General features: G+C 34.7%; 1 protein-coding gene across 4 annotated transcripts in view; it reads left to right on the top strand.

The window, feature by feature from the left end:
* RYR2 (ryanodine receptor 2) overlaps positions 1 to 14523 on the top strand; it is a 434719-nt gene that overhangs the window by 231443 nt on the left and 188753 nt on the right. For all 4 annotated transcript variants that reach the window (XM_055811085.1, XM_055811083.1, XM_055811084.1 and 1 more), the window contains exons 18-22: positions 48 to 289; positions 3884 to 4076; positions 5859 to 6075; positions 7349 to 7453; positions 11615 to 11718. In XM_055811085.1, the coding sequence (XP_055667060.1) occupies positions 48 to 289; positions 3884 to 4076; positions 5859 to 6075; positions 7349 to 7453; positions 11615 to 11718 (861 nt within the window). The remainder of the gene's footprint in view (positions 1 to 47; positions 290 to 3883; positions 4077 to 5858; positions 6076 to 7348; positions 7454 to 11614; positions 11719 to 14523) is intronic.

Genomic DNA, 14523 nt, shown 5'->3' with positions numbered 1-14523 from the left:
TTCATGGTATAAGTTTTTAATAACCACTTTCATTCCTTCTCCTTAAGCATGCGGCCCAACATCTTCTTGGGGATTAGTGAAGGCTCTGCCCAATACAGAAAATGGTACTATGAACTTATGGTGGACCATCTAGAGCCCTTTGTGACTGCAGAATCAACTCATCTGCGAGTGGGCTGGGCTTCAACAGAGGGCTACTCACCATATCCAGGGGGAGGAGCAGAATGGGGAGGAAATGGTGTTGGTGATGACTTGTATTCCTATGGCTTCGATGGTCTGCATCTGTGGTCAGGTATTCTCCCGGGGTTTTGTTTTCTTTTTGGTTTTAGTGTTGGGGTTTTTTATTTTTTTGTTTTGTGTGTGTGTTTGTGGTGGTGTTTTTTTTAATAATACTAGAAATAGTAGTACTTTGTTTGCAGTTCCAGCAAATTTGTTTTCAACAGCAGCAAAGTGAATCAGATGTTTCAGTTGACACTAGGAATATACAAAACCAGTACCGTATATCAGAATACGTTTTACATTGACATTACATATTGAAAAAATTGCTTTATACAAAGTAAAGCAGATAGACTAGTAATTTATATTTCAATCTGGGAATTGTTTGGTTTTTGTTTGTTTGTTTTTGTTTTTTTTATAACTATAAATATTGTATTTAAAACTTCAAAGGTGCAAAAAATGAAGTCTGTCAAAAAGTCATCCATATTTGTAATTTCTGTGTGATAGTGTAAACAGCCTGAGAGATTTAATTTTTTTATATTTTTTTTCCAAACGGATTTTTAATAAGGATATTTAGTTTGGAAGTTTAAAAACACTTTAAAGGTGAAGAAGATTTTTAAGGAATGCTTTTTACTATACATTTTAAAACCAGATATTTATCCGTATTAATGTATTATTTACATACATTAAGAGTGGCTGCTTATTGCAAGACTTGCAAACTCATATTCCTAGATTACATGTGGTGTGTTTGGTCAGGTATTTTAAATCTTTAAAATGTTATTGGCCCAGCTTGGATGTATTCATTAATAGTAGTTTCTGTATGCAAATTCTAATGTTAAAGGAAATAGAAACGAGTAACTAAATTATTTGTTATACTGTTGGTTCTGCAAATATCTTAGTCTCTCTTCAAACTGGGTTAGCTCAGCAAAATCAGAATAATAAGAAAGCAAGCTTGTTCTTTTTCTTAATCTTTTTCACAGAATTTAACTTTTATGAAAAGATTCCCAGATGTCATTTAGAATGGGTGGTTCTACACTTGGACAGTCCTAAACTTGAAAAAAAGTTTCTACTGTGGTTTCGCCTTGTTGAGTAAAATTTTTTTGCTTTGTTTTTAAGAGATTATTGGGCAGCAGCAAACTGTAGAACTGACTGGAAACTGGGTTAGGCTCATTGGATTGGCAATTCTTGCCACTGTGAAGATACGAGCAAGTTTTCTAAAGCTCCTTAGTGGATAAGAGAGACACTTTAGTGAGTCAGCTGTATGTCTCATTCAAGGTCTTTGAAGTTTTGAGGCATTGTGCCTTGGTACTTGGAAAAGAATAGTGTTTTACATTTCAAAAGAATTTTCCAATCAAAATAGCAATGGCTTGTATTATTAAGTAAGAACATATCAACTGGAGTGGCATCTTAGGAAAGTAGCTGCCACTTTCCCTCTCATGTATAGTGAGAATTACTTTGGAACAATGCTGCATAATTAATGGTGTCACTAAAGCTGTGCCATAACTGAGTTTTTCAGAAAAAGTATTATTACAGAGAAACCAAAAAATAATAAGCCAACTGAAATAACTTCTATAGTTAAGGTCCCTTTTAGGGAGGAAACAAAAGATTACTGAAAATGAAAATGATTTTTGTACCCACTGGAAACTTTTTAATCAGAAATGTCACAAAAGAATAAATGAACAATTGTTTGTGGTTCTCAAGTCAATAATCCAGCCCAGTCAAAAAAGTCAGACTACCTTTGTGTATTAATTGTGTTTTTGTGTATTAATCTCTGTTGTGGATGTGGCTGGTAGACTTGAAAAGATTTCTGTCTTCATTGACGTTAACATGTAACACATACCTCTCAAACTTGGAAGTATGTTGAAAATCATGTCTTTTGTTCCACAATGCCAGGTTGCATCTTGGTAAGTCACTGCAATGCCATTTAAAAAATAAATAAATAAAAAAAAAAAATCTTTTGAGCATGAAACATTTACTGAATTAATGAATAGCCAAACTAATTTCTACCCCTGCATTCCTGTTCTGGACCAAGCCTTTACCAGAATCGTATTTAATTTACATTAGTTTTTTCAGTCCTGCAGTTACTTCTCGAATATGGAGAACTGGAACTCAGATTTTTACAGCCTAATGCCAGAAAAGGCACGTAGATCATTTGGTCTGACTATGTGTTCATCAAAGACCAGTACATATTTCTGTTATGTCAGCCTTGCACTGATTCCAATAACCTATATATGACATTTTAACACCTGAAAAGGCATCTAGTCACAAGTATTGTGTCTTAAGGCGGTGAAGTATCTGCTCTTCATGATTAGCTCTTCTAGAGTTTAGTTATCCCTGCCTTAAATAATTGTGCTTTTCTGTAATTTATTTGAAACTAATTCTCAGCTGTTGTGATGTTTTTCTCTGCTATTCTCCGCTGTGCTCAGTGAGTTTCGGGATGCAGACCTGGTGGAAAGTAGTTTCCTTGCAAGTCATTCCAACTGCTGCTGTTTCTCCGCAGTGTTTCCTATAGAATTCTCTATTTGTGAGGGGCTGGTAGGATTTCTCCATGTCACTCCCCTGTCTTTGCTCGTGGAACTATTATTACAGCAACTGAGCTAAGGGCATCCTGTCTTGAAAGGGTGTAGAGAAGCAGCAAAAGCATCTGAAAACGTTTCTTTTTTTCCCCCAACTATACCGCTGCCTGCCCTATCAAGAAAGGCAGATTGCACAAGACCCTCTGTCCTACAATTTGCAGATTATGTGCCAGTATCAGGAAGTCATTTTCCATACGTAAAGTGTCGGAAGTTTTACTTTGGATTTTCCCTTGGGGGGGGGGTGGGGGTGTGTGTGTATGAAAATATATCTGCAGAAGAATTATTGAGATTTTACTTTTACTATTTTTGCTGACGTTAAAAGCATATGCCATATTCATCATCACCTTGAAAATATAGTGCTTTTAGTTAATTTCTTGATGTATACAGAAGTTGGACAGCATAGTTAAAAAGTTAGCGCTCTGTTCTTAATATGCATTATGGTTTGTCTCATTTTTCAAAACATGTCTAGAGATATTTTCATGCAACTTTCATGCTTTTCCATGCATTTTCTGTTGTAAATGTCAGTAGATTTCAGAAACAGAGATTTTCTTTTTCCCTGTTCTATAGGTTATTTCCCTTGGCGGCAGGTGTGCTTGTGTAAATGTAATTTGTTATAAGAGAGAATGATCCTTTAGAATTCATACAAAACTTATTAAAGGAAAAACCAATATATTACTGAATATACATGCCTCAAAATATGTGCTTCAAGCATTCATTAGTCAAGTATACTAGGTTTCATATTAGATACTAATGGTTGTTTTTCAATTTGCACTTCTACTGTGAGGAATAAAATTTAATTTTCTTGGGTTTGACTGTTTATATGGGTATCAGTAGTTATTTTCACTTACATTAAATGTAATTTAATTGTATTATTTATAATTCAAATAGCTTTGTAGATGCAATTTTATTCTATTCGCTATATTGCAAGCTTTAAATCAGATCTTAGATGTTATAGGTGAGGTACTTGTTTATTATTGTGTTTGTTCTTGATTGTTGTGTTTTCTTTCTCTTATTTTTTTTTTTTTTTTTTAGGCTGCTGTGAAAACCTGTATGATTTTCACAGGTTTTCCTAAATGTCTCGTTTACTTCCATAGGTTGTGTAGCACGAACAGTAAATTCTCCCAACCAACATCTGTTAAGAACTGACGATGTTATTAGCTGCTGTTTGGACCTGAGTGCCCCCAGCATCTCTTTCCGGATAAATGGTCAGCCAGTTCAAGGAATGTTTGAAAATTTCAACATAGATGGCCTCTTCTTCCCAGTTGTCAGCTTCTCTGCAGGAATAAAGTTAGCATCCCATGAAGTTGTTGGGTTTTTTTCCTAGTCTGGGTTTTTTTGTTGTTTGGGTGTTTTTTTTTCTTTTTCTTTCTCTCCTGTACATGTGATTATGCTGAATATTTCCCTGGATGTCTTTGCTCTCATTTCCCTTTCTGACATCTGCTTCTTTGGCACAGTTCCAGTTCCTGGATCGCGAGCACTACAAAGGAGTCCTGAAGAGATAGTGCATCTGTTGTTTTTCAGCACACCAGTGTATTCAGGTGGTTTGAAGACAGACTTTAGAAATAGATTCTTTATAAATTTTTAGCTAACACATTGCTACACATTCACTCCAGGACAGCATTTTACCTATATGGGAATAAAGCCATCAGCCTTTGATATTGTATGTATGTGGTCTAAATCACTTGCTATGAGGTAGTAGCTATTATTTAAAGATGCATTATCTGCTCTTTCCTTAAGAAATGTTGGTGGTACAGTTTCTTTTCACCTGGCTGAGTTAATATGAATTTAGTAATCTGTATTCTAGTTGCTGAACTGGTTTTTCTATAAAATTTCAAGTCACACTTGAGGTGCCAGACTTCTGCTTCCCTGTATTGAATAGTCTGAGACTATAATATTAAAAAAAAATTGTGTGATGTTCCAGCAGGGGGACCAACTTTAGCAGTACTGGCAAAGGTAAAGGCTGAAAGCTGATTTCTGTTGGAGACAGAGCAGTGCTCTGTGAGGGATCATTCAAAGACTGTGGTGAATACCACAGAAGCTAAGAGATATCAGACAGTGGCCATACCAGCCTCTCATTCCAGATGCAAAATGCACTTCTTAAGACTTTGCCTTGGATTATACAGGAGATACAATGTGGTAAAACTATAGACGTGCATGCTGTGAAATGCAAAGCTATAAACCTCTATGCTTTATCTGTCATGAGAGGAATTTTTGACTGATATTTTTTGTATGCTGAGTGTGTTTTTGGAGAGTGTTCTTGGTATAGCATTAACAAAAATGTAAGATACTCAGTAAACAGAAAAGACACAAAATTATTCTGTTGTAAGGCTAGTTTTTTAGGTGTTTTTTAATTCCTTCTGGATAGCGATGTTCTGGGAAGATTTTTTGGTATTATGTCATTGCTACTTCGTGGTCACCTCATTCACTGAATTTTTCAGTAACAAGACCCCATGACAAAGTCACCATTTTGTAATGAATAGACGAATGCTTTCCCCTGAGTTTCTACTAACATGGCAAGTATAAGTTTTAGGAAAAAAAATGTCCTGTTCTGTGCGAGAAAATAAAGAACCGTATTGCATGGAATTTCCAGGCTCATTTCTCAAATGAGAGAGAGTGGAGAACCCCTCAGTGGAGAGAGTTCAGAGGTGGTTAATTGATTACTTTGGGTTATAATCTCTGCCTTCTGAGACTTGAAAGGCTGCTGCTTACTTTATAGGTGTGCTAAGCGAACTGATTATTCTCTCTCTGTGTGGCTTCTCTTTTGATCTCATGATTTAGAATACTTTTATGGAAGTGGAAACTAACTAAAAGGAAGAATTGTTTACTTTTCCCCATGTTTTTTGCACCTGCTACTTCATAAACTCCAGCACTAGTTAGAGAAAGGTGAACTGTAAACAATGCGAAGAATCTGCAACATTGAATCTTCCACCAGCACACACACCCACCCACCCCTTTTTTTTTTTTTTTTTTTTTTTTTAAAGTAGCATTCAATAACTTTTAGGCTTACAAACTGATGAGGTTTGATACTAGAGGTGTCTCAGTTATCTAAAGTAACTTTGATGTTTACAGGGTACGTTTTTTGCTTGGAGGTCGCCATGGAGAGTTCAAGTTCCTTCCTCCCCCTGGGTACGCCCCTTGCTTTGAAGCTGTCTTACCAAAAGAGAAGCTGAAAGTGGAGCACAGCCGAGAGTACAAGCAGGATCGTAGCTATACAAGAGACCTGCTGGGTCCCACGATCTCTCTGTCACAAGCAGCTTTCACTCCAGTTCCTGTAGATACTAGCCAGGTATGGAATCTTAAAGATTGCATTTTCATTTTTAAACACACATATTATAGGCCTATGTTATTTCACATTTGATTGAATTAGCAGCTCATCTCAAACTTGTTTTTTCTTGAGATTTGGTTGGCACCTTCTGTTGCAAGAAGCTGATAAATGGTGCATGAAGTCCTTACAGTGCTCACAAGATATTTCATATATTTCAGCTCACTAACACTATAGTAATGTTTTACCCTTAATACCAGAGTAGGCAAAAAACTTCATGTTCTGTTACTAGACATTTTCATTGCTGTTTAATTACAATTTCTGAAGACTTTGCATTATGGTAAGACTTTTAGATCAGCTTCAGCGCTAATTATTTACTGGACTTGCAGGTTACTGAGAGTGGCATTTGATTCCCTGTAGGCAGTAAATTGCATACATTGAAGTTTGGTTTGTTGGGTTGTTGGGTTTTTTGTTTGCTTTTTTGTTTTACATAGTTGCAACGAGCAGTAATTCTTGGATACTAAAGAGCTCAGTCTCTGATCTCAGGAGATGAGTTCATTTTACACTTGCCCAGAGTCTGATGGTACATATTTTTGTACACTATGTGCTTAGGTTTTAACAAATTTAAGAACTCATTCCTGAAAAAAACACATAAACAAGTACAAACCTGCTAGTTTGTTGCCATTATGCACAAAATACAGAATTCTACATGTGTCATTTAATTATTGATCTGTAATACCAACAATTAGGGTAATGTTACCGTGATCTGCAGCACTGTATATTTCAAGTTTCTGGTTTTTGAGGTAAAGCACACTTCAGAAAGATTTCAGCTTTTGGAGACAGTGACATGCTGTTCTGATTTCACTTGTCACCTGTCATGGTCATCTAATTTTTTTTTTTTTTTTTTGTGGGGTTCACTTCTCGAACGTTTATATTTGTCTGAAGTGTTTTTCACAGCATTACCTTAGTTGTTGAGTTTTTTAGCATTCTTTAAGCTGAAAAATAGTATGGCTTTAAGTAGTTTCTAGCCAGATGCCAGGAATGTTTTCTGTGCCATTTGGAAGTGTTGGATTTAAAACTGTTTTCCCTTGACATTTAAACTCGAACTTGGAAGCGTGTAGGTTAAAGTATATCTGTTGATCTAAGAATTCTTGCTTACTTTAGTCAGTAAGAACTGAATTATAGTTTAGGTTTAGTTGAGACATCTGATTTGTACAAAGTTTGTCTGTTACGGAAGTTTGGTTGGTACTGTCAAGCAACTTACTTGTAATAGCCTCTTTCTTTCTTCTCTCTTTAGATTGTTTTGCCTCCACACCTGGAAAGGATTAGAGAAAAACTAGCAGAGAACATCCATGAACTTTGGGTTATGAATAAGATTGAACTTGGCTGGCAATATGGACCAGTATGTACCTTCCAACTTAATTTTCTATTACATAGTGTTACTCAGTACGTTGGGTTCAACATGCTAATAGGACTGCATTTCTTTTCCATCCTTCCAAAATTATTAAGTTTTTAGACACTTACCATCAGAAGCAGGTGGAGACCAACAGTGCTCATGTATTTCTGAACCAAAATTCTGATATTAAAGCTGTTTGGTGCTGAAATTTTCAGCTAGTCTAACTGCCAGTGCAGCAGGCATGTAGTGGTTTTTTCACCTTGTCTGTTCTTGGGCAAGAAGTGTAGCTGCCCGATGGAACAAGCCAATAAAAGCAGTTATTCTTGGTTCTCCTCACATGTACTGACCGGCATAACTCCTTCACGAGTCCCAAACATATTTTTCATTTTAAATAAGTATTGCTTATAGGAAATTCCATTAAACCTGTTTTTCTCCTTCCTTCACTTCTTCAGGCTCATGTCTGTATTGGGTGCTCCACAAAGGTCTTTTCTTACCTCTTTCTTCCTTTTCAATGATTATGACAGAACAAAAAAAATATCTGGCTTCTGAATTTGATACAAAATGGGGCCTATTTTATTGGTTAGTGGGTTTTGATTTTAAATCAATCATAAAAAAGTATACAAGCTAGTTACTTGGGTCCCAAATGATGGTGTTTATGAAGAACAATGGCTGTGAAGAGTATATAGAAACATACAGTAGATACTAGATGTAAATGTAAAAACATGTATGCCTGTACAGAAACATATATGTATTCCATTTTTGTTACTAAAAAGATTTTGGTCTTCTAAGGAGTTCAGATTACAGATTTAATGCAACTGGGCACAGGGTTTGTATTTGGTGCAGCATACAACAGTATTTTAAAAGATCTGATTGACAGAGAAGATCTCTGGATTTTATTGTTGTTGCTTTCCTCACCAAATCAAACACAAACTCCCAGTTAAACTAATGCGTCAAAACATTTTAATTGTGGTATAATCATACCAGCAGTGAAGTAATCTACAGGAATTTTTAGCGTACCATTACATTTGGAATCTAATTGTACAGTGGAACACTATTTTAATGTAAACAATATATAGCATACATAGTTAAGTTAAGCAGCGATAAATGTAGTTATATTCAGAATGAAACCAGGTGCTAAATCTTTTAAGTTATTCAGCTTTTTTCTCTGGCTTTAGTGTTCTATGGCTAGATGTGTTCACTTTTCGAATGTGACAAAGTATATGCTGATAATCTTCTGGCGACTTACCTCTTTATTGTATTGGTTTCTTACAGATGATTCCATCAGTTTAAGCCAGTGTTGCTGTTTTTAGTTATCTGAACTGTTACTGAGTACTGAGGGAAGGCATGAACAGAAATTATCTGATTTACAGGCAAACATATGAGTCTTTTAATCTTAATTAATTGTGTCTTTTTAATGCAGGGCAAGATGCATTATATTTAGTACCTAGTAGTGTTTTTTCACCAAGTCAGAAAGCTTAAAGTCTAAAAGACAGAGAATCTGTAGATATGTCTTTTCAGATTATTAAAAAAAAATGTATCTGCTGTAGATTGCATTTTCTATTCCCTTTTACATACTGTTTCATTGCATTTTATATTCCCTCCTACATACCTGTTTAATCAGAATTTTGTGTAGTATCACCAGAATGATACCTGGTGTTGCATGCAATACTACTGCATTTTATACATGTGAAAAAGTAAAATAACAAGCTAATCTAGCAAAATTTAAGGATTTTTCTTAACTGGCTTCATTACAAATCTGAATATGAGTGGTATTTAGGTGTCCAACCTGAAATCATCAGATACATCTGCATATCTTTGTTTCTATTAAACATTGCTCTACATTTAAAGCCACAAAAATTAAGAATTGATAGGTATCGCAAGTTCTGCCACTTTCATAATGAATTTGCAAGGCAGCAGATTTTTATATTGTGGTCAGAAAAAAAAATCGGGGGTGGGAAGGCTACCTACACAATATGTTGAATATATAATAGAAGTATTATGTATTATAGCTGCAGAGTGAAAAGTGTCAATAGGAGAAATTCAATGAGCATTGGAATTCTGAGGAAAACACCTGCTGTCCAAGATTTAAATTAGCTGTGCGAAAATCTAAAGTAGTCCGTATTGGAGACAATACTGAATCTTTATTAATGCAGATTACCAGAGGTCTTAGAGAGAACTCTGCAAATAAACATTTTTAGTGTCAGCTAAATAGTGTTTCTCATTTTAGCTGCTAACAATTTTGATCAAGTAGCTTTGCAGTTGAATTGCTTGCCTGTCCAAAGAACATTAATCCTATCAATGAATATAAACCTCCCCTGGAGATTGTAAATGTTTTCAATCCAAAACGTAAACAAATGACTGCTGTTCCATTTGATAATTATAGCTGCTTAGATCAAAATGCATAAATATGTTACTCGGAAGTGTTACAGAGAAATGTGAGATATTTTTCATGAGATTAAACAAACTAGATTGAGTAGTAGTGTAAAGTTATTGTTATAGGAAAACACAGAACTTGCAAAAATAGAAGAAGAGAAATAAAAAATAATTTTCAGCTTTCAGTAGTCCATGTTCATACTCATTCTGTGGCCACTCATTTATATTTAATGCTCAGGACTTGAAATGAGAGGAACTATAAATAGGTAACAGTTTGCAGATGGCTCTTTTTCCTTCCCCTGCTCTAACACTCAATGTTTATGTCCCGATATTATGGTTTTATATAAGTGTAATCTTAGATACTGTATATGGATTTATTGCCGTGATGCTAGAGCTTTTTCATTTTAAGACATTTATGTTAAAATATCCAAAGGAAAGCTCTTATTTGATGCAAAATGCAGGGCAAGCAATGAGTTTAAATGTGATGGATTATTTTTCTGAAAGTCAGAAATTTCATTCCAGTTTATATGCTACTGACTTTCTTATGCTTTGGAAATGTCAAATCTGATTCTGTGTATGGACAACCGATCAAGCTGTTGAGAACAGATTATACCCAGTTCAATGGTACCACTTCACTGAGAAGTCCTGCCTTGATCTACTTTCAGATAAATTAATTTAAAAATTATCAGATATTCACCAAATGAATAAAATCAATTTGGAAAAAGTATAACAATTAGGCTTCTTAACATCAACTGTTAACAATCTATTTTCCAGCAGAACTATTTCCTTGATTAAAATTTGTCAATAATGTTATTTTTCACCAACTTTCACTTTGCATCTTTAAAGGTTGATATAAATGGTGAGCTTATGGTCCATGAAAGATGGACACAAAAATGTTTTAGCATATGGATAAAAATGTAACCTCAAGTAAGCAACTGTTAACACTTTCGTTGGGATCTTTCGGCTAATATCTGCAAACTAATTTTTTTTTATCAAGCTTTCTAGCAAGACATAATCTTGTAGTTTTTGTTGACTGAGCTCTGACACAATAAAGATACAAAGCTGAGAGCAGTAGAACACTTAGTTATCCCAGACTCTCAGGTTGCTCTTCCTAGTTATGACCAGTATTAGACTAAAAATGTATGGAAATAATGTAGGCTAAAAATGTTTTTGATCATTTTTTTAAGTTTATAAAATGCAGGATTTTGTAAATTATAGTCTTTATGATTCTGCTGCTACTTCAGTAAAAGGAAATTGATGTTCCAGTTATTTGTGACTGCTGAACAGTTGTATTCTGCTTGTATGCTACTGGATACAACTCAGAAACAAACATTTTCTGAATTGAGAGATAGGGTAGATTTATCCTTTATATCATTACTTTTGTCAGCTGAGGACTTCAGTACTATTGATATCAACTTATTTATACAAACTGGTTGTACAATTTCTCAAACATGGTGCTGAAGATGAGTGTTATTTTGTGGGTTTAGGTCAAAATATAACATAGATTGCACTATTCTTGAAGTTTGCATATCTGTTGTGAACAGCTGTATAATGAAATGTACAGATTAGCATTTATTCCACTCAAGATCTGCAAATCTGAAGTATATTTGCAAATGCAAATTCTGCCTTACTTGAACAGAATGATCATGCTTTGAGAATACAGAATACATTCTCTTTTGAAGTGTTGTTCAGTTTGAGTAATTCTGACAGGATCAGCTTTAAGTACTTTGTGTTTTGGACTGTTTTACAATTTCTGGGGTTTAAGACAAACTTATTCCTTTACTGTCTTTTCAGGTTAGAGATGACAACAAAAGACAACACCCATGCTTAGTGGAGTTCTCAAAATTACCGGAACAGGAAAGAAATTATAACTTGCAAATGTCACTTGAAACACTGAAGTAAGTTGCTAGAACTTTTGAAGCTTATAGTAAGATTTTTCTAAGGAGCTGTATTTTTAGAATTATAATTTGACGTGTGTATTACAATTTGACGTGTAGGTGAGGGTAATAATATGAAAATAAGCGAGTGAGATACATTAATGAATGATGTATGTGACATTAAAAGTGACTTTGATAGTCTTTTTAATATCTATGGAATTTTAGATTTATTGTGGTAATGTTGATTATAAAATGGCAACTCAGGCAGTTTTCATTTAGTTTGAAGGAAAGAAATAGATCTAAGCTTCAGGAAAAAAAAAAATCCTTGCTTCTTATTTGGTGTAATTCAAATCAGTTTAATTGCTTTTAATTCTCTTTATTGATAAAACACACTTTGACAATCAATAGATATTTTTTGAATGTAACTAACAATGATATGATGGCTCAGGACCCCTTGCCACTAATTCAGTGTCATCTGTGCATATTGCCACAAAACAGTAGTAGGCATTCCTCCTTTTGAGTGGTTAGATGTGAGAATGTCATGGAAGCTCTCCAGTAGTTCTAGTGCTAGAAAATTCCAGTGGGATTTTAATGGATTTGTTCAAGGTATCTAGTTATCTGGCTGACAAAGTTACAACTTCTCATCTCAGCTTTGTCTGTCAAGCAGGTGTGAGTTCTTACTTTTCTATTAGTGTAAATAATTCCTTCAATATGTAGCACTGCATGTAGACAACATGTTAAAATATTTCTCATACTGATAAATGCTGGTATATATGGTTCTCAAATCACTCCTATTTGCAATCCATTGAAATCTATTCTTTTTCTTTTTTTCCCCTTTCTTGTGAAAAATCAGTTGCTTTTTCCTGTTCAGAGCATTAACAAAGGATGCCTATCTGCTTGTGATATTACTTTTCTGGGACTATTTGTATTATATTATTAAAAAATCTACCATGTAAACTGATAGTACAATATAGTGTTTTATGTCCTCATAGTAGATAGCTGGGTAGAACACTCCTGCTAGAATTTATCATACTGTCCTTCTCTGGTCAGCTTCTCTGCACTATTCACTGATCCACCGTTCCCACATTAAGTAAATTAGTCAATAAAAAGCATATTTATGACCCTAGAGTGTTAAATGGTTTCTGGAGGAATATTTTGGCATTATTTGGAGACAAAGCATTCAGAAGTAAATGGAAAGTAAATTCCTACTTGTCCTCATCTAGACATTAGAGCCATCAAGGAAGGCTTTTGAGAGCCACACAACAGTGTGCTAAGAATCCAGAATAGCTTCTTCCTTTCCATTTTATGAGACTGCAAAAGATGATGTCTTTAACTTTCCTTGCAGTTGGATCTTTTGCTAGAATAATCTATGGAATATGACTCAGGCATCATAAAAATCACACTTTCAGAATTAAATGCACACTCCTAATGTTTCACTAAATGGTAAACAAATTTAGTAGTCTTTACATGATTACTGGTTCAGGACCCAATGCTTTTATAATTGAACCTTGACAAAACAAAAAAGAATTTGGTTTTATAAACATATAAATTATGCATTATTTTTATTTTAGTAATTTTATTACTTACTCTAGAGGGCCTTTTTATTAAATGGATAGTATCCAAAACATAAAGCATTCAGTCTTTTTATGGATTTCATATTTTATATGCTTACTGAGCTCAGTCTTCATTACATTCTTGTGTTAGTCCTTGTTTTCTGAAGTATACAGTTCCAATGTTGCACTATCATGTATTTATGATGTAGGCATCCATTGTTCAGGGACTAGAACATGAGTATCTCGCTCGGTTCATTTCTGCACGCTTGTAAAGGTGGAAAAATTAGTGCACTAATCCATTCTAGATGATTCATACTGTCATGACTTGAATTGTAAGCTACTTTGACTATTTCTTTGCTAGATGTTTCTAGTCTACTAACCATCAACCTCAATGGGGGAGAATGGGGAAGAGAGAAAGAAAATCTTTTAAAACTTCCTCTAGTCAGCTATATGTGATAATTTCTACAATTTGCATCAAACTGTGTACTGTATGCTTGAAGTAGTTGCAAGACATCAAGAATTACTGTAGTTGTTTTTGGTTATGTTTTTGTTGGTTTGTTGCCAGTTTTGCTGCCGGCTCTACTAGATGAGAGAGGCAGAAAACAAGGAAGTTCTAATTATCTACTTGTTTCTTTTCAATATACTTGGTTCTCTGTATATTTTTCAGTATGATTGAATACTTTTATGAACTGTAAAAATGATACAGTATATGAAATGTCAAGATTCAGGAATGAGTTACCTCTGAAAATGTCATGAGATTAAAATATGCTTTGCTCATACTGTTTCTGCAGTTTGATCTTGTCTTTTTTTTTTTTCATGCTTACTATTTTGTGACTGACTTTCCCATTTCTACCTATTTACTCAGTTGTGTGTGATAATTACATGTATCAATATTATGCTGAGGGCTGCATTCAGCCACTTCTAGTTTTCCTGTTTAGCTTTGAAGTGTTTTAGGGATCTTTCAGGTTCTACCAGTATGGTATGCCTTTTTGTCCTCCTCTGCCTCTCTGATTTAGAATTTGCTGTGTCTGGGTGGAGATAGTGTAGGGTTCAAATTCCTGTCTTATGTTAACAAAAAAATCAGGGTTACTAAGAGTTAGCTCCTCTTGACTGCTTTCCACAGTTAGGTATCTTCTCTTACTTGTGCTGGTGATAGCTGCATAGGAATCATGTACAATTTATGTGATTGAAGTTTAGCTGCATGGAGTATTTTTAGCAGGCAGTGGTTTTTTCACAGGAGGTGGCTGCTGCCTCATATCTGATTTTACTGTCT

This window comes from Falco peregrinus, chromosome 7 (genome assembly GCF_023634155.1).
Source record: "Falco peregrinus isolate bFalPer1 chromosome 7, bFalPer1.pri, whole genome shotgun sequence".
In the NCBI taxonomy this organism is placed as follows: Eukaryota; Metazoa; Chordata; class Aves; order Falconiformes; family Falconidae; genus Falco; species Falco peregrinus.
Note: the sequence above shows the minus strand (reverse complement) of the source record. Positions and strands in the feature narration are given on the sequence as shown.